The following is a 26,687-nucleotide window of genomic DNA, read 5'->3' as shown; positions in this document are numbered from 1 at the left end:
AAAACAACACAAATTTGATCTATACTTCACACCATTACTTATTAAAAAATTAACTCAAATCACAGACCTAAATTTAAGGGTTTATGTATGAAAAAAACCCAAATGTCTACCAATATGGAATGGATAAACACACTGTGTATATTGATACAATATAACTCTAGTTGGCAATAAAAATGAGAGGTATTAATATATGCAACAACATGACCAAGTCCAAAAAAATAATTATGCTGAGTGGCAGAAGCCAGATTAAAAAAATAAAGAACAGATAATATGTGATTCCATACATTCTCGTAAATGACTGGCACAGGATCTAGAAAGCTGGACAGATGAGAGTTTCTGTCCAATCTGCCTTTTAATGGCTGAATAAACTTTCGAGGATCACTCATTCTCTGATTCTCAGTTCCCCCCCCTTGTCAAATGGGGATAATTACACCTATAGTTAACCTCCCAGTGCCTCAGTTTACCCATCTGTTCAACGGGGATACTAAAATTACCAACTTCATAGCATTCAGACTAAATGAGTTAAATTTGTAAAGTACTTTTTCTTTTAATTTTCTAAAGTTTACTTATTTATTTAGAGAGAGAAAGAGCACAAGCAGGGAAGAGAGAGAGAGGGAGAGGGAAGCTCAAGCAGGCTCTGCACTGTCAACATAGAGCCTGATGTGGGGCTCAAACTCACAAACCATGAGATCATGACCTGAGCTGAAATCAAGAGTTGGACACTTAACCAACCGAGCCACCCAGGTGCCCCTGTAAAGTACTTTAAAATAAGGCCTAGCACAAATTAAGTGCTTCCAATTTACTTAATGACTATTTAGTGAGAACTGTGACAGGCCAGGCTGATTTTGAGGATTACTGTTAACAGTAATCTGCTACTATACGGCTACTTTAAGGCTCATTCTACCTGGGGGAAACAAATCCCCAGGGTAGAAATGTTTCCAAGGAGAACTACTGTGTAAGGTCAGTGAGTCAGCCAGGGGTCTACACTGGGCGCTTCCCTGACGACCTGTCATTAGTTACAACTTGGACTAATTACTGGTAAACTTTGGGGCTCTTTTTCAACCAGCACTGGTCTTTTTCTGCTCGGTGCTGTTTAGTATGTTTAGTAGGAGTTTCCTGGTGCTGGGCAGAAGGCTCCTGGGACGGCCTGAATTCAGGCCTGTTCCAATCCACCAGAGGAAGCCTGAGAGCGGGGAGCACCGGGCCCTAGACACAAGTGCTTCTGGGACTATCAGACAGGCAGGCGGGCCACTGGCCCAGCCCAGTGGGAGGGAAGAACCGGATCAAAGAAAGAAAGATGCCATGCTCCGCTTTATCCACGGGGTGGAGTATTTTAGCCAAAAAAGGGACCTTTGGAGGCAGTGAAGTCCTGGGAGAAAGATAAGCCCGGACTTGTCCAGAATCACGCCCATCAAACCCTCCTCCGCAGGCAGTCAGTCATCAAACTTCTCAAACCTGAGGGCTGTGCCAAGGCCTATCCTGGTAAAAGAAAATCCTCTACGAGCCTCAGCAAATTTAAAAATTTGAGAGCCAAAGAGGGACCAGGGGAGACCAGTGAGTCTGACCCTTCCCCCCACAAATGAGAAATATGAGGGCCAAGAGGGGAGGGAGGAGTCCTGACCGAGGTCGCACTGCCAGGCTGCGTCAGACCAGCCCCAAACCCAGGTCCCCCGGCAGCCTGTCGCCTGTCGAAGCTCTCTCGCTGGGCTGCCTCCGGGTCGTTCAGACGGGGTCTCTGCCCTGTAGACCTTCCAGTGCAGGTGAGATCCCATCCACATGTTTCACTGGGAGGTGCAGTCTGAGCGCGGAAGAAGGGGGAGGCGGACACAGCCCTCCGCTGGTGGAGTCCCCCAGGTCTGGAGCATGGAGGCTCGCGCCTTCCCCCTGGGCAGCCTGCTCGCGGCTCCCTCTCTTCTGCTCCCACGTCCCCTCCCAGAGGAGCTTTCCTCAACCACCCGTCCAAAGGTGCCTCCACTTACCCACGGTCTCGGACTCTCCGTTGTTCTCCGTTGTTCTTCAAAGCATGTGCCTCTACTGGCCCTTACGTATGCACACACCATGCGCGCACGCGCAGGCTTACACGCATGCGCGCACCTACACCTTCATGTGCTTGCGCATGCGTGCGCACACCCCGCGTTTACGTTTTGCTTGTTTGATCATCGTCTGTCGAGGTTATAAACTCATGTAAAATCAGGTTAGCGACCAATCCCCAGTACCTAGAGAAGTGTCTGGTAAGTAGAAGATGCCCAATAAAAATATAATTAACAAATAGAGGGAAAACCATGGCTTCAAGTCCTGATTAATCTGTGAAATAAATTATTGTAAAGATCAAATTAAATAATATATGCAAAATCACTCTGTCACCTGACGAGAATAAAGAATTGAAAGGGGTTAGATTAGATTAAAGGACTGTAGGTAGGGCCCTCTCACAAAGTGGAGAACTGGCAAGAACAACGGGCCTGCATTGTGATAATAATTAACATCTATTTGCATTTTTTTTTGTTTGTTTTATCCCTTCCGGTTTAAACAAAACGAAACGAAAATACTGCTACAGGCACATAAGGATACACACACTTCTGCACAATCACAAACTAGGAGTGTTGGGGGGGGTGCCACACTGACTGGGGCAGCAGTTAAAACCCGAATGAGAGGGCTGATTTCGTAGATAGATACAAAATTGACTCAGAAATGTCCAGAAGCATTCCCTGTTTACAAAATGAATTAATTAAGGCTGGTGAGCAAGAATGCAAAGAAAAAACAAAAAGAGGAAAATAAAAGCAGCCAGAGAAATGACTGGTACCTAAAAAAGCCGTGGACAGGGAGAAACCTGATTTCTTTTTCTTTTTTTTTTTTGGCATCATTAAAATAATTTTATTTATTTATTTTTATCATACCCCATACACATTTTATTTTATTTATTTTTTTTATATATGAAATTTATTGTCAAATTGGTTTCCATACAACACCCAGTGCTCATCCCAAAAGGTGCCCTCCTCAATACCCATCACCCACCCTCTCCTCCCTCCCACCCCCCATCAACCCTCAGTTTGTTCTCAGTTTTTAACAGTCTCTTATGCTTTGGCTCTCTCCCACTCTAACCTCTTTTTTTCTTTTTTTTCCTTCCCCTCCCCCATGGGTTCCTGCTAAGTTTCTCAGGATCCACATAAGAGTGAAACCATATGAGAAACCTGATTTCTACAGCATGTGTCCTCGGGGCTGGGCTGTGAAGCCCCCAGTAGAGTCCAGGATCTGGGGACTGGAACTTTCCACACTAGAGCTTCTCTCTGTTAACATGCGGTTGATCAGAAGCCAGACTTGAAGGCTTAAACTACATTTTCCAAATGTATTTCTTTTCCTTGGTACTTTTTATCAGTTTCAAGTCAAGAAATTCAAAGACTCTGACTTTAAATATTTCCAAATTTTTCAGTAAAATTTTAAAAACCTTTCATATTAAGAAAAGTGGGGCATATTCTAAATAAAGGTAACCCTGTGAGATTGAGACAATGGGAACAGGTTTGGGAAACTGACCTGGAAAAGACAAGACATACATTGTTTCACTCGGAAATCTTGTTCCTGGGAAATTTTCTAAAGAAAGCAGAGATCTCTGGTGCTTGCCAATGACCTGGAAAGTTAACCACGCCTTAGAATGGCTATTTTTGGCTCCATTTTTAAAAGCAGAGAGAATTCACCTTTAGAAAGAACTGAAGGTTTTCACGTTTTCACTGATGGGTTCTCCAAGGTCCTGGCTTCCTGGACATGAACGTGTCCTAACAGCTCCTTGTCACCCTACTTCTCAGCATAAGGCCCTCTGGATGTAGAGGAGGGGCCTGGTCTTCCTCGAGTAGGATGACAAACCTCTTTTCCTTCAATCCTCTGTAAATGTTGTGCGTGAGTGAGTCCTCACTCTTTCCAAAGCTGATTTTCCAACCAAAGGAAGACAAAACTTTGGTCCAAATTTTAAGACCCATAGACCACTCTAAAGAGTGGAAAGACATGACTGGCCTGTTGTTTGACCAGAAAGGATGGTCGAGGAACCACTTAAGAAATTGCCCTGAGTCGGGGCGCCTGGGTGGCGCAGTCGGTTAAGCGTCCGGCTTCAGCCAGGTCACGATCTCGCGGTCCGTGAGTTCGAGCCCCGCGTCAGGCTCTGGGCTGATGGCTCAGAGCCTGGAGCCTGTTTCCAATTCTGTGTCTCCCTCTCTCTCTGCCCCTCCCCCGTTCATGCTCTGTCTCTCTCTATCCCAAAAATAAAATAAACGTTGAAAAAAAAATTTTTTAAAAAAAAAGAAATTGCCCTGAGTCATAGTTAAAGCAGCCAGCAGCACCTGAAATCCTCACACTGGCAGTTAGGAAGGCTATTTCAGACAAGTTGCTGATCTCTCTGAATTTCAGTTAGCTCACCTGTGAAATGAGCGCTTATCAACTCTGCCCCAATTGCCTGCTTGGTTCAAGGAGAAAGTGGACCGGAAAGGATTCACAAACCACTATTATTAGAAACTGACAAGTCTTATAATAACCTATGTTCCACCATCTCCAGTGAGAATGAAGTAAGTATAATAGCTACCACGCACCTGCTTTGTACGATGCTTTTCCATCTCTGTGTTCCAAACCTTACAATATAGTCATAATTATCCTCATAACAAGGCAGGGGGAGGAACTGAGAACCAGAGAGAGTGAGTGACGCTTCAAAGTGCATCCAGCCATTAAAAGGCAGAACGGGGATTGGAGCTGTCATCTGTCCAACTTCCAGACTCTGTGTACCAGTCTGTCTTTAATGAAGAGGAAAGGGACAAAAATGACACATTAGGGGTTAAGGTAAAAAAAGAGATATAACAGAGACGGTCTGTCATAATCTAAGAGAGTTTAAGAGAATTTCTGAGGAAGACTGTTGAACTTTTACTTTATTTAAAGTATTTTAAATTTATTTTAAAATGGAGATGGATTTTCCTGGTGTTAGCAGTGTTCAGCTGTGGGCAGGGGTGGTAGGAGAGGAACTGAGGCCCCAGTGCAGGGGTTCTGACAGGGAGGGTGTCCCTGTATCCCTTGCCCAGTGCCTGTCAGGGCCATGTGAGCATGGCACAGAGGCCACCCGGGGCCCAGTTCCCAAGAAGAGAGGATGGGGGGCAGGGAAAGGCAGGTGCAGAACGTGAAGTCCGCCTGGACTGGACTGTGTGAGCAATGAGTAGGTAGGGGGACAGGTAGCCCACCCAGAGGGGACAGGCTGACTTCTCTCCTTAATTGAACGATTCCGAGGCCTGGGTGGCCCTGTGTACATGCAGACGTCTCCACTAGCTTGTCTCGTTTACGGTCCCATCTCTCTCCCCTCTCATCTTTTCTCCTTCCTTCTTGAGTTTCTCTTCCCTGACCTTGCTGTCCTCCTTATTCCTTGTGCACGAGTTCTCCTCTTTCCCTCCTGCCTCCTCCCTTGCTACCCCTCTGACAAACTGTATCAGCGAATCCCTCAACAGTGTCATATCTAACTTTTTTTTTATTCATTGCATGATTTATTTTTAGCCTGAGACAACTGCATCCTAAAAATGGAGTTCCTGATGAGACAGGGGCTGGGCCCAGTTATGCGAGGTATCTGGGGCCTGGCCCGGCCCAGCCCTCAGTCTCCACACGCCTGTGTCCTGTGCCCAGGAGTACTAGTAGCTGGAGCCCAGGCAGTGGAGAGTTGGTCCTCCGGGCCCAGGAGGGATAGAGAGGAGGGACCAAATCTGCCTCTCTGCTCCCCCGCTTCTTGCAACCAGACCTCTGAGAGTCTTCCGGCCACTTTCCTGCCCTCAGTCTTTCTGGGAAAGTGAAACGAAAACTGTTCCCAGATGAAGAGAACGCACCTGTTCATCGTGGGGGTCTACCTGCTGTCCTCCTGCAGGGCAGAAGAGGGACTCAACTTCCCCACGTATGACGGCAAGGACCGCGTGGTAAGCCTCACTGAGAAGAACTTCAAGCAGGTTTTGAAGAAATACGACTTGCTCTGCCTCTACTACCACGAGCCCGTGTCTTCAGACAAAGTCGCGCAGAAACAGTTCCAACTGAAAGAAATTGTGCTGGAGGTAAGCAGGGGGCATGCTGACCACCTTGTCCCAGCAAGCACGGGCTGGCCAGCGGCCTGGGGATGTGGGAACGCAGGAGCGGAGACTGTGTCCTGAAGTCCGGCTGCATTTTAGTCTCATGTGAATCTGAAGATATTTTTGTTGCAAAGCTGGGGTGTGTGAACAACGCAGGGTGGGGCCTGACTCCTAAAATAGGGACAATCGAATGTGTTGCACAATGCATGGGTCTGATTTAAAATCTGTCCCATGATGGTCCTCTTGGTTTTTCAAGGGCAATAGTCCCAGCAACTATTTTTCTGAGATAATTTTAAAAGTTTGTTAAGTGGCCTTGGGTGAAATGCATTCAGAGATGATTTTGGTTTCATTCGGTGTGCTAATTCCCCACTCTCTGCTCCCTGAACTTTTGCCGCAATCCTGGAGAGACAGGAGGCTTTTGACCTTGCTTCTCTCCATGGGTCAGCCGGGGAATATCACTAAGTGATCTTCGTCTCTTGTGATCTGGGTTCAGTCAACATTGCACAGTGTACATGTGTGAAGATCTTTAGCTGCACGTTCACTAATTAACGGGAATTTTTTTTTTTTTTTTTTTGCCTCAGAAAGTTCTTGGTGTGAGTTCAGGGCAGATGCTGAAGTCAGTTCTTGTTTTATCTGCATTACATGGCCTGTTAAGCCTGGCACTGTGGGGCCCATCCTCTAATCCTTGGTGAGGGCTCCAGGGCCAATTCCTGCAGCGCCTCCTGGACAGTGTAAGGTCACTTACACTTCAGGAGCACCTGTGAGTGCCAGGAATTCTAGTAGTCACCAAGATCCCTTATCAGCCCCGTGCCCAGCCCAGGCACAGACCTGTGGAAAGAGACATTTGAGAATTACAGCAGCTTGTTAACTAGCACCTCAGAAAGCTCAGCTTAATCAAATATTGTGATTACGAGAGTTACCATGTATGAAACTCATATAGATTTGAATCTTAAAAAAAAAGATTCAAATAAACTCCATGAAAGCCATGTGACATATAGTCAAATATGTTGGATACTTTAAAAAGTACTTCAGAATCCTCAGTGTCTCCCGATCATCATACAAGCACCTATTCTCAGAGCACTTATATGTGGCGGTCTGGTCATTACAGAGAGCTCAGGTTGACAAAAAACTAAGCGTTTAGAAAATATCACCACTACCATTATGTTTTGTCTCAGGCTTATCCTGGGGGCTGCAAGTGGACGTTCATCTTGTGGGTTGCATGCAAAGAGAAAGCAGGAACAGTTTTTAGATCTTTGTGCTATCTATGGGAACATTGCAGGCTGGAAAAAAACCAGGACGTATAGCATAGCTGCTACTCAGCCCCTGAAATCCTCGCTCATATCATTGTCTCTGTCTCAAACTGCCATACTCAGTTATTGAGAGACTGAAAAAGTTAATTGAAGGCATAAAGATCCTACCCTGTATGCTCATCACTGTCTGGCAGCCTGGAACTCAAAAAGAATGCCAGTACAAGCAATGACTTCCCATTTCTGATGCCCCATCATATTAAAACACACGTGCACACACACCTACACATGCACACACGTACACACACTTTCCCCCAAGAATGTATCTCCCGCAAAGACCTAGGGCCCTGAGAAGGCACTTTCCCCTGGGCTCACCATCCCTTCACGCCCCTTTGATCCAAGAGTGCCTGGCAGAGACCCATAGGACATAGTTGATGCCCTGCAGGGTGCTAAAGCTGAGGTGGGCATCCTTAGGGGAAAAGGACACAGAACTTGGGGTTGGGAGATCTAGATTTATATTCTGGCTTTGCCTTTCCTGGGCACATGACATAGGGCAGGTTGCTTAGTTCCTCTGGGTCTCATTTTCTCATCTATAATACAGGCTTAAGAGATAATTATGTAACCATAATTAAGATTTAGTGAATGCTTACTGTTTACAGAGACGGTTCTAAGCACTTTGTATATGTTAGCTAGTTTAATCCTTACAGTATTTCTGTGACATAGGTACAGTTCCCATCCCTATTTTACAGGGGGATACTGAGGCACAGAGAAGGTAAGTTGCCCAGGGTCACCCAACTAGTGCAGGCAAAGGTGGTCTTAGCCCCTGCACTGCAATATTGCTAGAACCAAATGAGACAGTGTTCAGTTAGCTGCTAGATACTCTGTTGAGGATCGCTTTGAGTCTGCCTTAGAGTTGCCCTGCCGCGGGCCCAGACCTGGTGAGGCCAGCTGTATCACACTCACGGTTGAGAAGCGCATAGCCCTGGAGGGAGGCACTACTTATGCAGATGCCCCGACCAGGCAGGAGACCATGCTCCCTTAATGAGGATGGAAGTGGGGGGTGGGAATGGAGAGAGGTTTTGGGGGTGTTGGGGGTACCTGTCAGGTACAGGCTCTTTCTCAGAGTCCAGGACAAAACTGATTCCAAGAATCCCATGGGTAGAAAGAGAGTGATTTAAGCCTCTACATTTTCTTCATAGTCAAAACAGTTATTTTGTCCTCTGAATTCCCTGGACCTGAGACCTGCATGAAGGGAAGTACGCTGCCTGTTCCAGTGCGGTGGCTTTAGGGGGATAAGAGGCAAGGACGCAGCCCCCAGCCAATGTCCACAGGAAGTGAGGTCTCAGCCATGGGTGGACAGTGCAGGGGACAGTTGGCTCCTCTCCTCCAGCCAGTTCAGGAAGGTGGCTTCTGGTATCTCTGTGTCATAATTCACCACAACCTAGTACTCAGGGACACATACACAACGGAAACACAGATTTCAAGGGACAATACTGATTATTATTTGGAGAAATACTTGGGTTTTTAACAAAATTCTTTTGTCTTCTGTTTTATTCTTTCTGTTCTAGTCTATTCTGTTGGTCTTCATTAAAAAATATATATTGATTCCAACCTATTAAGTTGATTTCATTCTACAGTTATTAGTTGCTACCCCCCAGTTGAAACACCTGAGACATCTTTAGGGATTAGGAGCTCATGACCTGTCATGTAAGGGCCACCCCATTCTGCTAAAAACCCAGAGGAACTATGGTCATGTGTATATTTTGCCCGCCGTTCTAAGGGATGACAAGAAAAATGACCCAGAAACATCCCCCTCCACAGGGTGAGCAGGTCACTCCCTGACTCAGGGTCTTGAATGCTGATCAATCAGTCATCTGTCTGTTACTTAGAGGTTAGGTCTTGGGATAGATGCTGTGGACACAGGAAAATGAGACCCTAAGGTGGCTCTTGACCTATTATGGAAGAAGGGCAAATAAAAAACTATAGTGCAATGGGGTCACTGTTAAGAGTAGAGCAACTTAGAAGGTACTCCCAGAGCACAAAGAACAAGGGCCCTGCTTCCCAGGAGAGACACGGAAAGTATAACAAGGAAGAACTGGTTTGTGAAAACGAGGAAAATTTACCAGGCCAATAAGCAAGGGCTGGGGAGGGAACCGCAAGAGCAAGGATTCTGACAGCCCTCAGGGATCTTCCCACCCGATTTTCCTAAAATTTGCCCATGAGGGTCTCATTCCTTTAGGGGAGGATTTTTCTCCAAACACAGTTAAGCCCCTCTGAGAGTAGCAGTCCTTTAAAATGTTGCCAGTCACTTATACCTACATCTGACCACGTTTGAGTCCCGTGCGGGAACAGGGTTTGACAAGAGGGAAGAGGAGTAGGGAAAGAATAGAAAGTCACTAAAAGCTTGGGCAGAAAAAGGGCAAATTAAATGTCACCAGGTGACACCGAGCTCAAACTGCATTCCAGTTTGGCCGGGGTCTGGCTCTGGAGGGCACCAGGGGCAGTGCGTGGTAGCTAGTTCTATAGAGAAGTTCTGTAGAGGCTGGCTGAATGGATGCCATGTTCGATGAAACGTTCTCTTTGAACACCATCTAGATTGTTCTGAACCTTTACTTCATAGCCGTGGCTTTGTAGTGACAGGACTCAGGCAGCTGGGAATCCCGATTCCTGGTTGGGCATTTTATCCACAAAATAGCACATGCTCACTTAGAAATGTTGGAATATATGGAAAAGGAAAAAGAAGGCAATAAAAGCATCCACCCAGAAAGCAACACGGTTCACGTTCTGATAGATTTCTCCCCCGTACTTTCTGTCTATATGTAAACGTACAGTTTTCAGTGGGTTTATACCAATTATACAGTTTTGTTTCCTGCTTTTTTCACTTCAGTACATTGTATTTTTGTGTCACGAAAGAGTTTAATATTCTTTTTTTTTTTTTTAATTTTTTTTTTCACTGTTTATTTTTTTGGGGGGCAGAGAGAGACAGAGCATGAACGGGGGAGGGGCAGAGAGAGAGGGAGACACAGAATCAGAAACAGGCTCCAGGCTCTGAGCCATCAGCCCAGAGCCCGACGCGGGGCTCGAACTCACGGACCGCGAGATCGTGACCTGGCTGAAGTCGGACGCTTAACCGACTGCGCCACCCAGGCGCCCCAAGAGTTTAATATTCTTACAAACAGTGTTAAGGCTGGCCTAGCACTCCATGGTATGACCATGCATATTCTTTTTTTTTTTTTTTTTTTTTAATTTTCTTTTTTTTCAACGTTTATTTATTTTATTTTTGGGACAGAGAGAGACAGAGCATGAACGGGGGAGGGGCAGAGAGAGAGGGAGACACAGAATCGGAAACAGGCTCCAGGCTCTGAGCCATCAGCCTAGAGCCCGACGCGGGGCTCGAACTCACGGACCGCGAGATCGTGACCTGGCCGAAGTCGGACGCCCAACCGACTGCCCCACCCAGGCGCCCCCGACCATGCATATTCTTAAGATAAGTTGTCATTTGGGGATGTTGACACAATTTTCAGTTTTAAAAATCTTTGTCTGTTGAGGTTTTCATTGTAGTGTTAATGAAAATTCTTTGATTTTTAGCGAGATGGAATGTTCCCATAAAATTATCTGCCATTTATATTTCTTTCTCCCATGAATTATTTTTCGGTACCTTTCCCCCGTTTTCCTGTTGAGGGGTCAACACAATTATAAAGGGAGTTGCCATGCTGCATGCTGTTTCCTTCAGCTTCAGCCCAGACCATAACTGAGTTACACCACAGCAGACAGATTCTGTTAGCCTCACCGGACTCAGGCACAGGAGGAGGACGTGCCCGGTGATTTTGATTCCTCCTTGTCCTTTTGTTTCTTGCTTCTACTTTTCCCTTGAAACTGCCGTGCGAGTTACTGCTGCTATCACACGCTCTAGAAAGGGTGTCACAGAAAGTCCTCCAACATCACCCATCTGTCTTGGGTCGAAATACTTGAGAAGTGGTGCGCTCTAACATGGGCTTCCGAGTCAGGTAGACCTGGGGCCCCGTTCCCAAGGAAGATGCCCCTCTGCGTTCGGGCTCCATGTTGGTGACGTGGAGACGGCGGTGGTGGCTTGGCAAGAGCACAGCTTCTGGCAAACAGGAAGTACTTCACAAATACCGGCAACTTGCAGTCCGCACTCCACTCTTGAGTCACGATTTTAGACGGCCCCAGCCTAACCCTATCACTTCACAGACTGAGGACACCAGGCCACTTTCAGAGAGCTCGGGATTTGTGACATGGTGCCATGTTGCTTTTTCATAGGCAGCTAAGCCCCAGAGAGGACGAGTGGCTTGCCCATGATCACAGATTCTTGAAGCACCCCCTCCCCATGTTCAGCTCTCCCTCTGCTCTCCCGGGCTTTGCCAAGTCCGTGCCTGATGCACTAAGCCTCTTTGCCAACACCGTTTATTAACTAGGCCCCTTCCACATTTTCAGTCACAGTGCAGACACTCAGCCTACCGAGCCACCCAGGCACCCCTCATGTTCAAAGCTGATACTATTAAGTGTGTATATGTGTTTTGTGGGAGCATGCAAACAGGCCAACCCATAACCGATATATATTTATTGGATTAGGAGAAGCCTTGGGGGATCTTCTCAGGCAAATTACTGAGCGATTTGGAACATGAAAATAAGTATCGTGAATCCCTGAACAGAAATATTAATTCACCAAATACCCACTGCTCTTACCAGACTCTGAGTAACGTTAGCATGAATAAATGAACAAATGAGCCAGTGAACGAGTGATGAACGAGCTGTGACTTCCTCATTGTGAACAGTGAAAACCGCTTCAGTTGCTGAGGGGGAGCTAGGTCCCTTAGGCAGTCTCTAGGGCAGGCAGCCCAGGGTCCTGCAGGAACAGCCACACCATCCTGGTAGTTTCATGCCAGGTTGACTTGGTATTCCTGTTATTTTCAACAGGCCTCAGCTGGGGTGTGAGGTCCGAGGCTGCTCCTCTGTGTCCCCCTCTGGGGACCTTCTCTTCTTCCTGCTTATGGAAGTCCGACTTCCACTCACCACATGAAAGTTGCTGCCATCCACACACAACCTGCCTAGTGGCTTTCTCCTGGGCCCTCTTAGATATTGATTGCAGGATGGTCACATAAAATTATTGGAAATGGCCTATCCACCAGGAAGAAGACAGCCTGTTGTTATGACCAATTTTCCAGGACTGGTAAGCAGATTATTTTCCAATAATTTTAGATGGTGACTCTGGCACAGATTATGCATGAGGCCCTGTAGGGCTGGGGGAGGCCGGTTCCACCATCTGTAGCAGAATCAAGGATCAGAATCCTGGGCCATGTTGGCCTCTGGGTTCTGCCACTATTTATGCAAATCTCTTGCTGGTGCTGCTCTGAGTCTACCAAGGTCCCTAACAGACCGAGCTCCCTTCTCTATTCAGAACCTAGTCTCCTAATCGATTTGCACATCGGTGAAATATCTTCGGTTGGGAGCACAACCTCTTCAGACCCGCCAGTGTGCCCAGTGTCATTGACGTGACTCTCGTGTGCGCTTTCTGAGCATGGCCGTCCCCTTACATCTGACCTCAGTTGAGGGAGCCATGCTCAGGAAAAGCAGACAACTGGAGTTCAGAGTGCTAAAATTCCCTGACACTTGCTTTTGGATCCAGGGCAAGTCACAGATGAGCCCCGCATTTTGCTCCTCTGCTAAACCAGTCACGTAGTTTCTATCAGTGAATGAGAAGACTTCAATGAAAGCAGGTGAATGGAAATTTCTCATAACATTATAAGAAGCTGTACACGTATCAGGTATTATTATTTGGTTATGCTGATTACTGTTTAGGAGGTTCATGTATGTAGGATGCCTAATTGAGGGTCTGAAATATATACCCAGTGCTTATCAACTGCTAATTCTCTTCACCTGTTGCTCGAAATTTAGACCGTGTTCTTGGCCGGTTGCAATAGGTCTCAACCTTGGCTGCATATTGTAATCACCACAGAATTGTTAAAAATACTGGTGCCTGGGTCTTCTCCCCCCAGATCCTGATTTCATTGATGATGAGCTAAGAGATGATATCTATGTACTACAGAATTTAAAAGCTCCCTGGGTGATTCTCGTGTGCAGCCAAGTTTACAGGCACTTGAGACTTGATGCTCAAAATGTGGAACCCAGAGCAGTTCCAGTGACATCACCTGGGTGCTGGTTGCATTTAAATGGCATTTCCCAAGTGATTCATAGGCATGTTAAAGTTTCCAAAGCATAGTACTGGCCTCTTGGGTTAGAGAAATTTTCTAGATGACCAGAATCGTGTTGTGATTGCTTGACCCTTTGTCTCTTGCCTCTCTCCAGTGCTATTGGACCGGTTAGCACACCTCTGGTTTGAACTGCTGGGATAAGTTGGTTACTGGGGCTGTAGGGATTCAAATCTGCTCTGGGTCTCACCCAAGCCTCCCAGTGCACTCCCACTGTCCTCTCTGACAGTCAGTGATTCACACTTTGGACCTCCTTAAAAGGGGATGACTGGGCTCATGGGAAGCCTTACCCTACCTGAGAGGTTTCCCTTTGAGTTACAGGGTTTTCTAAGGACAGATCAGAAAGTAATCTTCAGTCAGGGTCCAGCATTTACCTTCAGAAAGATGAAAAACATCTATTGGGTTGTTGTGTTGCATTGCCCTTTTCTGCCAAGAAATGACAAATCAGAGAACCCTAGAGAATAGGGGATACTAAGGTGTTACCATGTTTAAGAGAAAACTATGAGAAAACTGGTTACAGCAAACTCGTGAGTGTTCTATAATGTGAAACTTAGCCCATGGCTCCCCAAAGAGAAACATTCACCCTTTCATTGATCCATCAAATATTCATACCCGCTTCCTTACAAAATGCAGATGGCATGGCCCCTTACAGCTAAGGAGATGTTCTTTCATTAATGCTAAGAACTCACCTTCAAAGAACTTTAGTTCTTTGCTTAAATGGCATCTTATGAAAGAAGTTATTTCCCTGACCTCCTCCACAGATCACTCTCTGAGCACTCCTTTTGACTTGTCTTCCCTACTCTGTCTTTTCTCCATAGAGCTTGGCTGGCATGGTGCCCATTGTGTGACGCCCTTAGAGATGTAAAATCCACAAAGGCAGAGGCAAAATGTTCTCTTCATTGCTGTATGCCAGCACCTACATTAGCATCTGACTCATGGTGGGCACTCAGTGGTGTTTGTTCAGTGAATGTTAAGTGAACAGAAGAGAAGGAGGAGAAGGGAGATAGCACTTGTTATGAATTTACCATGAAGCGTACCCAGTATGGGCGCTTTATATATGTTACTTTACTTAACTCTTAACATTTGTTCACATCATGTGCAAAGAACTGATCCTGAAAGTAGACTGCCCAAGGTCACAAAGCTATAAAATGGCAGAGCATGTATCAGGATTTGAATTCATGTCTGTTTGGTTCCAAATGACATGTTCCTTCCACTAAACCAAGGAACAGCTGAAAGGGATTGCTTTGTGTTTGTAAGCAAGGCCAACTTAAAAAGGGACAAGAGTCTTTAGTTTGTATTCTGGATTCTCACCCATGCTTGAGCAACATTTAATTGTACAATTGGATTATGTTGAACCAAAATGACCAGTGTGAGCAAATGGGCTAATGCTTAGCACCTACTTGGGATTTAATAAAAATCCAGAAAACACTGGATGGATGGATGGATGGATGGATGGATGGATGGATGGATGGAAAGAGAGGGAAAGGCAAGCAATTATAAATGTGTTGCCTATATTGAAAATATATTTGTCCTTGATCTCTTTTTAACATTAAATTTATTCCAAAAAAGCATTGAGTGGAATAGTATAAAATTAGGTTGACTCTGTCAGATTCAGGGACCTGTTTGTCATCTTTGCTTAATCCCACTGACATAGGGGTAAAACTGATTTTTTTTTAAACCACGGGACTCTCAGTCCCAACTATATATCCAGCATGGGCAGAAACTTCTGGGCTCTGTGAGGCTGACCCTGCCTTCAAACCTATTTAGCACTGGCAAATGTCCCCATGATTGCATTCCTAAACCCCAGGAGAGGAAGGCAAAATTAAGTTGCTGGAGTCGAGTAAATCTACAGATGGAATGATGTGGGAACTGTGGGCAGAGAATAGCAACACACACAGGATTCAGGTATTTCTTCCAACTGTTCACTGCCCAAAAATGGCATTCTCCAAACTTGCACCTGCTGCCCTCTGTAAAACTGGATGAGGTCAGGCTTATTTTGGTTTGGCTTTGGGAACGAACCCTCACATAAAGCCAGTCCTCTCTCCCACGATGTATAACCATGCCCACTCTTAAATTGCAGATCTCCTTAGAGCCCAAGTGCCGCCCAAATATTTGATGAGAGTTTGCTGTGCACTTCCCAGGGGCAGATGTTGGAAAGACAGAAGTGCTATTATAAGATCATGGCTTGAGTTGACGACAGTGAAATTCTTCCTTCCATAAAGAGATGGAATAGAGATTCACAAAATGGAAAACACACTGTTGACTCAGAACTTCGAAACCACTGGAAGTTTCTTCTCTCACTATGTTACTCAAGTCTGGCCATCAAATCCCTTAGGTAGACCTTCTCCCAAAGTTAAACATGTTTAAATGGAGACGTGAGATACCATGAAAGTCACCACTATAAAACTATCATAAGATAAAGCAGTAAAATAAAAAGTCAAAAATAAAATGTTTCAGAATCACTTGGCTTTTCTTTAAAAGCAGCAGCCCCGCTCTCCTGTAGTTTGAGTCTCAGTGGTTGGTGTGGAGGATTTTTGTATAATTGACAGCTCGGCCTTAGCATCTAAAATGACTTCTTCCACCAAGAAAGCCAGCCGTCCAGAGTACTGAGTCTGTACAAAAAAGCCTCAGAGGCTCCCTCTTCTGAAAACTGGATGTGATTTTATCCAGATAAGCCATTTCTGTTTGGACAGCCATGCAGGAAGATGGCCAGTGCGCCATCTTGCAGCATGCTGGGCTGGGCCGGCCAGACCCGCTTCTGAGTGCCCGCAGAGCCTGTTCCAGGAGTGCCTGCCTGCTGCCCGGTGCCCCACGCCAGACCGGCCTCTCCTCACCATCTGCTGTGTGCTGGGCATGGAGGCGGGCCAGGCGAGCCAACAGGTACTCCCTCACATGCTCACCTGCCTGTACCTCACACCGACACACACGGCCAAGTTGGCTCAGGACACCAAACGGATCTGACCACACTCACCCGATTTATTTATGAAGACAATGAGAGCATCCCCCAGACTCAAAGAAAAAAGTGGACACAACACATAAATGGGAGCCCTCAATATCCCCTGGCAGAGAAGCACACAGCTCGGAGTTAGACACACCTGGTTGGAGTCCTTGCACTAGTGTGTGACCACAGGCAGGTCACTTCACTCCTCCAGCCTTCCTTTGTAAAATTAGAAACCGCAATACCTTCAGCACAGAGTTCTTACAAAGAGAAACAAGGGGATGTGTAAGGCGACTGGCACATGTTTGGCACACAACAAAGGGCTGTTCTTGAAACTATTGGGTACGTGAGAGCATGTTGCTGTCCCCACGCTTTGGATATCCATGCTATTTGTTGTCATTAGCAGATGCTAGCAGAACAGACACTGGTCAGACATTTGATACGGTTCAGCCAAGCAGCAACAGGCTTCTCTTCTGCTTTTCACCACGCGCTCTGGGAGCGACAAGTCAAAGAGTTCCTGGTCTGCTCATTGTTTTATCTTTAGGAAGCTTCTCCGTCAGCTGAAGCACCTCTTGCATTGTGTGTGTGTTTGTTTTTGGATGAGGTGCACCAAACTATGGAAGTTTTAGTTAGAAAACGGCTGGTCTCTGGGGCCCCATTGGTTAAGCGTCCAACTTCAGCTCAGGTCATGATCTCATGGCTCATGAGTTCGAGCCCTGCGTCAGGCTCTGTGATGACAACTCAGAGCCTGGAGCCTGCTTCAGATTCTTGTCTCCCTCTCTCTCTGTCCCCCACCTCTTGTGCTCGTGCTCTCTCTCTCTCTCTCTCTCTCTCTCTCTCTCTCAAACAAACATAAATAAAAACGTTAAAAAAATTTTAAAAAGAAAAGGGCTGGTGTCTCTCTGGCTTCCAGAACATAGTGACTACTTTGTGGGACTCCCTTCTAAGGCAGGCTGAGGAGGGAGCTACCAGAAGAGGTCAGGTCCGGGACTGCCAGATGTCATTTTCACAGCCTCTGGGGCACAACAGAACCCCACTGAGAACAAGGTTAAAGGGCGCGTCCTGGTCCCATGTCAGTCAACGCCATTTTTTTAAAAAAATTCCATTGCAGCAATATTTTTAGTGTGAAAAGGGAAAAACCTGGCCTTTCTCATTCAGTCTGTATGGACATCGCAAGATGCTATGTGATAAAAGATTGTGATTATAGGTTAGAGACCGTTGTAAGCCGTGGTTCTCAACGTGTGGGCCTGGGACCAGCAGCATCAGCGTCACCAGGGATGCATTGCTCATCATGAATGCAAGTGCGTGTCACAAATCCCATCCCAGACCTGATGAGTCAAAAACTCTGAGGTGGGCCCAGGAAATCTGTGTTTTCACGAGACCTTCCTCCAAGTAATGCTGATGTGGGCTCGGATTCACTAACTACCAGCTCAATGTCATGGTGTTGCCCCAAGTGACTTTAGAGGGAACAAACCTTCCTTAAGCACTTGCTCCCATGTAACCTCTACAAGAATGAGAGCTCATCTGTAGACTAGAAAGTTGAGATGGGAGAAGTTGTGACCCGCTCAGAGTCTCACAGCTGATGACTGGAGCCTGGGTTTCTCTAAGACCCAGGTGCAGGAGTAGAATGTAATGGGTGAGAGCCGGGGCTCCGGAGCCACGGTGTCAGGTCGGGAACCCAGCTATGTTACTTAAGCACTGTGTGGCCTTAGGCAAGTTGTTTGACCTCTCTATGCCTCCATTTCCTCATCTGCAAACTTATGTTTTGCATCTTATGTGGGTTTGGGGAAGATTCAATAAGATAATTCATGCAAGGCCTTGGAGCATAGAACAAACACCCAATGGGTGATACTTTTATTATAGTTGCTATACTGCTCTCAACATGGTAGAGTGTAAAACACACAGCCTTGGCCCTTGGGTTTCTTCCCTGGCATTGACCAAAGTGAGAGCCTCACAGTGCCAATAAAACAGTCAACAGCCTCCCTCTTACCCCAATAATCAGAGGCCACCCATTCCAGCCCCAACAGGCCCCAATATTTACTTCACTCTCATAAAATAGCTGTTCCATTCCCTTGCCTGCCCCCCCGTGTGGAGACATCACGTGCAATGCCCAGCTATACATAGCCCGGGCCTCATTTGAGGGTGGTGGAAAGTGACAGGAGATTACCGGGGATAAACATCAGCTCTCCGGTTTCAAGGGAGGACACACAGTTGTTGAATTGCTTGACACGTTGCCAGATGGTATCAGGGACAGTGGGTGAAAACAGTTTGCTTCTTGGCTTACATGGGAAGAACAGGATTGCAGCCAGGGTATTTTTAATGACTGGCCTGAGGGACGTTCACTTGGAGCAAAGATCAGTGATACTTTTCCCCAGGCTCCTCAGTCCTCCCTTTTCTTCGGATTCTTGACTTTGCAGAAGGTATCCCCCACACACACTCAGTTCCCTTTAATGGAGCCACTGTCTTTCCTCTCCTACCCCATGCCTTCCCCACCTTCCCTCTGACCATGAAATGCAGTATGAATGTAGCTTTCTTCAATCTGTCCCTGGAGTTGAGGCATGCCACAAAGGGACTGGACTTGGAGGGACAAATATGGGGCCCTGGTGTTCCTCATATGCTGTCCTGAGGCCCACGGGACGTACCCCACACGACGTGCCCCCCAGTGCTGCTATACCACTCTCTCCTACCTTTCATAGGCAAACTTCTTAAACAAGTGATCCACACCTGCTCTAACATGTCCTTGCCACCCACTCAAATGCTTAACTCCCAGTGCTTTGGCTCCTGGCCCAGCTCTTCTCTAAAAGGTCACCAGTGACTTACCAGTCCTGATAGGAGACCTCATGGTGGTCCTACTGTCTGTTACTCCTCCCTGCAATATTCGAACTGACCATCTGCTTCTTCTCAAGCCACTCTCCTCTCATGACTTTGGAGTCACTACGCTCCCTGTCTTCTCTGATTTTTGCCCCCCACTCCTCTCCACCTCCAGAGCGGGCTCCTCTCTCTTCCTGCTCTTGCCTCCTATGAGGTGGTCAGTCTTTGACCCTGTGGTTTCCTTACCCACTGTTGTCCCTGAAGATGCCACCCACCCTTAAACTTCCACCTCTCACCTCCACCACTCCATTTGGGCCCTCTCCCCCTGAGCGCCAGCTTGGCACCTCAAGCTCTTGGCTGGAATTTGCCATGAACACATTGCATCTAAATCCAAGCTGAGAACCCTGCCTCCGGTTCTGGCATGCCCTCCTGATGCCATTGTTTTGTCCTTCACCTCGTTCCCTGGCTGGAGACCCTGGAGTCATCTTGCCTCCTCTTTTTGTGTGGTCTCCCTCCCTTCTCTCTCCAAAGCCATGGAAGAGTGGCCAGTCTGATGGACTCTTCGCTTGTGGCATCACCACTCCATCCACTGCTGCTGCCTCAGTCTGAGATCAGTCATCTCCCATGCAGACAATGGCATCAGCCTCTCAGCTGGTCACCTTTCCTTTCCACTCTTCTTTCTGTCTCTCCGGGCTATGCCCTCAGATCAACCCTCCTCAGGCTCAAATTAGCCATATCGTTCTCTTACCCAAACACCCCCAACTCAGAACTGCTCGTCCTAATATTCACATCCTTTACACTCTTTCTCTCGTGTACCTTAAATACACCACTCCATTCAGTGCCCTCAAATAAGCTTTCTGTTCAAGTAAGTCAGCCTCTTCTACACTCACTCTGCACATCTGCATCTCCAAACCTCCACTTCTGCCATTTTGTCTTCCTGAGATGCCCTCGCTGCTCTCCTCTGCCTATCCACACACTCCTCCTTGTTCAAAGTCTAGTGGGCCTCTCCTTTTCCAAGCAGCCTCCTCTTTCATTCGTTCATTTACTTAAAAAACAAATGGTGCTTTGATCTACTAAAAGGTAGAGATGTAGTTCCAGCTCTTCTGATATTTCAAGGAAAGTCAGAAATCTCAATTTCCATATGAAAGTGCTTAATTTAGAAATTTGTGCAATTTAGAAATTAATTTAGAAATATTGTAAAGATGGTACCTACCATAGTCCCTTAAAATTGCAATTTATAGGTTACTTCATGTGCAACATGGATGTGAAATAGTAACATTCAATGTGCAGACACAAAAGAGAGTAACCATTCTACTTTTCAGAACAGATTTTGGCTGTATAAATAGATTTTCCTGAAAATCAGGAGTTGAATGTGATATCCTATGAATTTGGGATTTAAATGATAGGCGAAAAGTATGGCAGTGTTTATCATATCTTCATTTTACAGATGAATTCAGTAATATAACACTTCCATCAGTTAATGTAACCAGATGACTTCAGTATATCTTATTTTTGTTTTATGAAAATATTCAATGAAACAATTATTATTAAGATATAACTGCCATATAACATTGTATTTGATTTAGGTATACAATATAATGGTTTGATACATGTATATATTGTGAAACAATCACCATGGTAAGTTTAGTTAACACATCCATCACCACAAATAGTTGCTAATTTTTTCCTTGTGAGAACTTTTCAGATCTATTCTCTTAGCAACTTTCAGACATACAATACAGTATTGTATACATATAGTTATATATATATATATATATATATATACACAGTATTATATATATACAATACAATATTATATATAATATAAACATAGATAATATATGTAAATATGTATAATATATATATATAAAACTATACCCATTATGCTCTATATTACACCCCCAGGACTTACTTGTCTTATTAGTGGACATTTGTACCTTTTGACCCCCTTCATTCATTTCACCCACCCCCCTCCCTGCCACCCCACCTCTGGCAACCACCCATCTGTTCTCTGTATCTATGAGTTCAGTTTGGTTTTTTGTTTTGTTTTGTTTTTGGATTCTACATTTAGATGAGATCATACCAAAAGCAAGGAACTAATGTTTTTTGAGATCCATTCTGGTCAGGTACTATACTGAGGAGAGTACGGGGAGAAAAACAGAAGTGGACAGAGAGCTGACAGGCTATCAAATGAGTAGGTATAGACAAATGATTGTGTAGGTTGAGGTATGCTTATGAACTGAGAAAGAGGTATGAAGGAGAAGCCCAGGCTTCCTTGGAAAAGAGTACAGAAGGCACCCAATTCAGACTGGGGGTCAGGGGATGCCTTTTGAGAAACTGACATTTACGTGTAGACTTCAAGGATAGTAGAAGTTGATAGGGGTGCCCGGCGACTCAGTTGGTTAAGTGCCCGTCTTCAGCTCAGGTTGTAATCTCTCAGTTCATGGGTTTGAGCCCTGCATCAGGGCTCTGTGCTGAGAGCTCGGAGCCTGGAGCCTGCTTCGGATTCTGTGTCTCCTTCTCTCTCTCTGCCCCTGCCTCTCTCTCTCTCTCAAAAATAAATAAAACATTAAAAAAAAAAACCAAAAAGAATTTTTAAAAAAAGGCTAGTAAGAGTTGGTGAAATATGAAGGAAAGGCTCTTCTTGGAAGAGGGGTGGGGGCGTGGAAGCAGGGCACATTCCGTGCCTTTGTGTGACTAGAACCAGGCATTTCTGGCAGACAGCTGCGGCCGGTGCCCAGCCTTGGGCGTGGGGACACAGCTGAACGAGGATACCCTGTACAAAGACCTCCTGAGGCAGGAGACAGCTTGACGTTTTGAGGAACTGAAGAGGAGGGTATTAAGTAAGAGGCTGAGTGGCCCCAAATGAGGTTGCAGAGGCAGGCAGGCCAAACTGGGCAGGGCCCTGTTGGCCACGTTCGGGATTTGAGAGTTCATTCTGAGTGTGTGGAAGTTAAATCCACGCTGCTTATCACAGCCCCCACTAGGCTCTGCATGGTTTGACCTCCCTGCTCACAAGCTCTAAGTCTCCATAACCCTTGTTTTCTTTAGTACCTACCAGGTAATTTTTCATTAGCTTCTCCCTTAATGAAATCACACGGTCCTTGATGCTCTAACGTGTCTTACACACTTTTGTTTAGCATGTACCTTGATCATAGCAGGTCCTCAATTCATAGTTCTTGCTTTCTTTCCATTCCAGTCCATTCGGCTTTGATCCTTTGGAATTGGCACAAGGTCCAGAACCTTATCCAGCTGTCATAATATTAAGAACAAAATATAACATTTATTTGGCACTTACCGCATGCCCAAAGCTGTGTCAACAACTTTGCATGCATTATCTCATGTAATCTTTACAACAGCCTTGTGAAATAGGCTGTAATCATCCATATTTTATAGCAGACTCACAGCACGTAGGGCCAAGTCAGGAATCCAGGTCGCTGATGCCAAGTGCTGTATTCTTAATGACTGGGATAAACTATTTAAAGAAGAGACTCATTAATTCATTTAAAGATGAGATCTACTTTGATTCCATCAATACAGAGGTAACACTGGTGTAATAAATATCTATACAATGCAATATAAAGTTAGAGAGAAAGGGTATACTATCATATATGCTTATTTACACTGAATTGTGCATATTATTTAGTACAACTTTTTTTTTTTTTTATGAAGTTAGTTTTGTACTCACAAGAATCATCTGGGGTGTCTGCACGGTTCAGTCAGTTAAGCGTCTGACTCTTGATCTCAGCTCAGGTCTTGATCTCAGGGTCATGAGTTTGAGCCCCGTGTTGGGCTCTGTTCTGGGTGTGAAGCCAACTTAAAAAAATAAAAAAAATAATAAAATTAAATTAAAAAAATAGAATCATCTGTGGTCAAAGCAAATCCTAATGTTTCTGGAAAGAATAAGCATTGCACCAGTGCCCAGGACTGCATATGCCAACCAATAAGAGATGACCCCAGTCTCTAGGACAGACGACAGAGAAGTAACCAACCAACCAAACTAACAAAACCAGCAGGGGAAAGATGATAAGTCAACAGGAGAAAATTGCAGTCAGATGGGATGAGAGTATTCCAGTTTTCTTGGAATTTAGGAGACATATTGACTCTATTTTTTTCTCTTCCTCATGTTTGTAACTCTTAATCACTGTAATTAGTGACAATTGCCTCTTCCCACTTTGGCTCAGCAGTCCCTTGAACTTATGAAGTGCATGGGCCCACCCATCCATTCATCCAAAGCATGCCGAGTATCTCTAAGGAGCTAGATGAGAGACCCAAGGCACAAAATGGGGTCCTTCCTCTTAGGGAGGAGAGATGGACAAAACAGGAGAGACTCAGACATGACTCTGACTGCAAAATAAGTGTCAGAGAGCCACGCCCCTGCCATGGGCTATTGGAATTCACAGAAAGGAGGCTGGAGTGAAAGATGAGCCTGGAGCTGGCTTTACAGCCAGGGGCACCAAGGCTGGCAGCAGCTGAGAGAGCGCAGTGAGCTGGGCTGCGGGAGAGTGGGAAAGAACATATGAGCTGGAGATTTAGGATCGGAGCAAGGGCGACGCAAGATGTTGCCAAGTGCGAGAGGCAAACGATGTCCGGCCAGCCCCCATCAGCCTGGCAGGGATTCTCGGTCCTGGGGAGACTGGGTCATGTCAGGACTCAGCCCAGGGGGGCCCGGACTTTCACCACAGACGTTCTCCCCCAACCCAGTTTCACTGTTCTCTCTTGGGTTGCTGCCAGCCCTGGCCACCCTTGGCTCAGCCCATGAGGGGTGCTTGCGAGGGTTGATGGGAGCGATGACAGAGCTCAAGTGGGCAGGCTTTGGGCCTAATCAGGGTGGGAGGCGAGAGTGACAGACACTGCCGGGACTGCGCCAAGGAGGAGGTGGGCAGGTCTCAGCTAGCACGGGTTGCTGGCCCATCTGTGAGTGCCGGCTCTGTCCATCCATCCGATCCTAGGACAGTGACCAGCTATGCTTAGTTAAACAGGAAACCCAAGAAACAGAACTCAGCTTATCTGAGATAGCACCTCTGACTCATATAGGTTCAAAAGTCACATACAAATATCAATAAAGTAATTGGAGGCCATGCTTTTCATGCCTGGGTTTTTGCATCGGCCTAAAACCCAACAAAACATGGTGGCATATACCTAGGAGAGGTCAGTTAAAACTTCTGTTTCATTCTCATAGTTAATCTCTTATATTCTTACTATTATTAATATGTCTCTCCTATGCCTGAGGTAGAGGGGTCAACAGAGCCACACGTGGGCCTGAGGGTCACAGGTGAAAAAAATCACACCGTATCACTTTTGGATCAACTGACAATCATTTATGGCAGTGCTTTCTAGAGTGTAGTGTGAAATCTGCTGTGTCAGAATCATGAGATGTGGTAGTGTGGCTTGTAAAAATGTAAATTTCTGAGCCCCACCCAACTCTGTTCTCTACTTTCTGGTGCTGAGGCTCAGGAAGCCCCATTTTAACTGGTGATTTAAATGCATGCCATACTTTAAGAGACACTGCTAACGGCTCCTGCGGTAGGAGTAGGGAAACTTAATAGTATCATTATTAACTTTGCATGATAGACAAGGGGGCATTTAAATCAACATTTTGATAGCACTAAGTAGGACAGAGTGGCTTATAATGAAAGCCAGAAAACTCTTTCAAAAACGACCTTGTCTAATGAATTGAATGCAATAGGCTAAAGCCAAGTGACTTTCCAGAAATATTAGCCTGTTTAAGTATTGCAGGAAAGCTCAAGATGAGTCATAACATAAACACTGATAATGATGTCTTTCATCCAAAGCCTGCTTTCCCTATTCTCAGCCAAAATCCAAGAAAGGAGAGAAAACTGCCCTAGGGGCAGGTGGTGCCATTTGTTGTCTGCCCCTCCACCCCTGGTCACCAGGAACACTCCACAGAGCAGCTTCTGTGCTTCCCACCAATATCCTTAGCTTTAAAGGAACAGAAGTAGTTAGCAGCAGAGAGAAAGAAAGAAAATGGCAAGGAAGAGTGAAGAGGCAAAGAAAGCCCTCAAAGAAGTTATAAGAGGAAAGGAAATCCAAGGGAAAAGACAGAGATGCCGGGAAAAATGAAGGCAGATGTAGGAATGAAGAGAAAATGAGAGAAGCAACCACAGAAGAAGAAGTAGAGGGATTTATAGCACAAACTGCAGAGCCAAATAGATCCAGGATCACTCCACAGAGAAAACAGGAAATACTAAAGGGATGTGCACAAAGGGGCAGAACTGCAAAATGTGTGCAGCAAAAACTGATAGAACGGAAAGGAAAAGTAGACCAAGTCCTAAGATTGAGAACAAGGCGTAGATGTCTGCTTTTGCCACTTTTATTGAACATAATGCTGGAAGCTCTTGTCAGTGCCATAAGGAAACCCAAAAAAAGAAAAGCATACAGATATGGGGAAAAAAATTGTCCCTCTTTGTGAATGACATGATTGTCTACATAGAAAAATCCAAAAGAATCTGCAAAGAACAAAACAAAAAACTCTTAGCATTAATCATAATTCAGCAGGGCTGCAAGATACAAGATAAACATAGAAAAAGCAATTATATACCTATTTACCATCAATAAGCACATGACCACCAAAATTTAAAATGCTATTAATAATCACTCAAAACATTTAAATAATTAGGTATAAATCTAACAAGACATGCATACATCTTGTGTGCTAAAAATTACGCAATGCAGATGAGAGAAGCCAAAGCAGATCTAAATAAATGGAGAGGCATACCATATTCCTGAGTTGGAGGACAACATAGTAAATATGTCACTTCTTCCCATGTTAATACACAGATTTAAAGATTCAATGCAGGGGCACCTGGATAGCTCAATTGGTTAAGCATCTGACTTCAGCTCACGTCATGATCTTGCGGTTTGTGAGTTTGAGCCCCATGTGAGGCTCTGTGCTGACAGCTTGGAGCCTAGAGCCTGCCTCAGATTCTGTGCCTCCCTCTCTCTCTCTGCCCTTCTCCTGCTCATGCTCTGTCTCTCTCTCAAAAATAAACATTAAAAAAAAAAAGGTTCAATGTAATTCCAATGAAAATCCTAGAAATATTTTTTTATAATTAGATACAAGATTATTCTAAAGTTTATATGGAAATGCAAAGGAACTAAACTAGCTAAAACAATTTTGAAAAAGAAGAATCATGTGGGAAGAGGCAGTCTACTCACCTTCAGGAGCTATTATATAGTTACCGTAATCAAGGCCATGTGATATTGACAGACATATGAGAGAAAACAGCAATAGATCCACATAATTGTGTCAAATGATCTGTGACAAAGGTGTAAAAGCAATTCAATGGGGGAGAGATGGCCTTTTCAACAATGGTGCTGGCCAAAAAACAAAAAAGAACAAGATAAATCTCACACGTTACTGAAATGT

The 26,687-nt window shown here is 45.4% G+C and overlaps 1 protein-coding gene and 1 long non-coding RNA gene across 2 annotated transcripts in view; one reads left to right on the top strand and one right to left on the bottom strand.

Moving 5' to 3' along the window:
- The window catches only part of LOC147578273 (uncharacterized), a 110,024-nt gene extending 107,222 nt beyond the window's left edge, over positions 1-2,802 (bottom strand). The window contains exon 1 of the long non-coding RNA XR_015255018.1: positions 1,980-2,802. This is a non-coding gene — a long non-coding RNA (uncharacterized LOC147578273). The remainder of the gene's footprint in view (positions 1-1,979) is intronic.
- A 2,789-nt stretch (positions 2,803-5,591) lies between these two features.
- CASQ2 (calsequestrin 2) overlaps positions 5,592-26,687 on the top strand; it is a 64,019-nt gene continuing 42,923 nt past the window's right edge. The window contains exon 1 of the mRNA XM_025934781.2: positions 5,592-6,056. Coding sequence (XP_025790566.1) covers positions 5,823-6,056 — 234 coding nt within the window. The 5' untranslated portion in view covers positions 5,592-5,822. The remainder of the gene's footprint in view (positions 6,057-26,687) is intronic.

Source organism: Puma concolor, chromosome C1 (genome assembly GCF_028749965.1).
Source record: "Puma concolor isolate L17-30 chromosome C1, mPumCon1.1.hap2, whole genome shotgun sequence".
In the NCBI taxonomy this organism is placed as follows: domain Eukaryota; kingdom Metazoa; phylum Chordata; class Mammalia; order Carnivora; family Felidae; genus Puma; species Puma concolor.
This window is presented reverse-complemented; position numbering and strand designations above follow the sequence as displayed.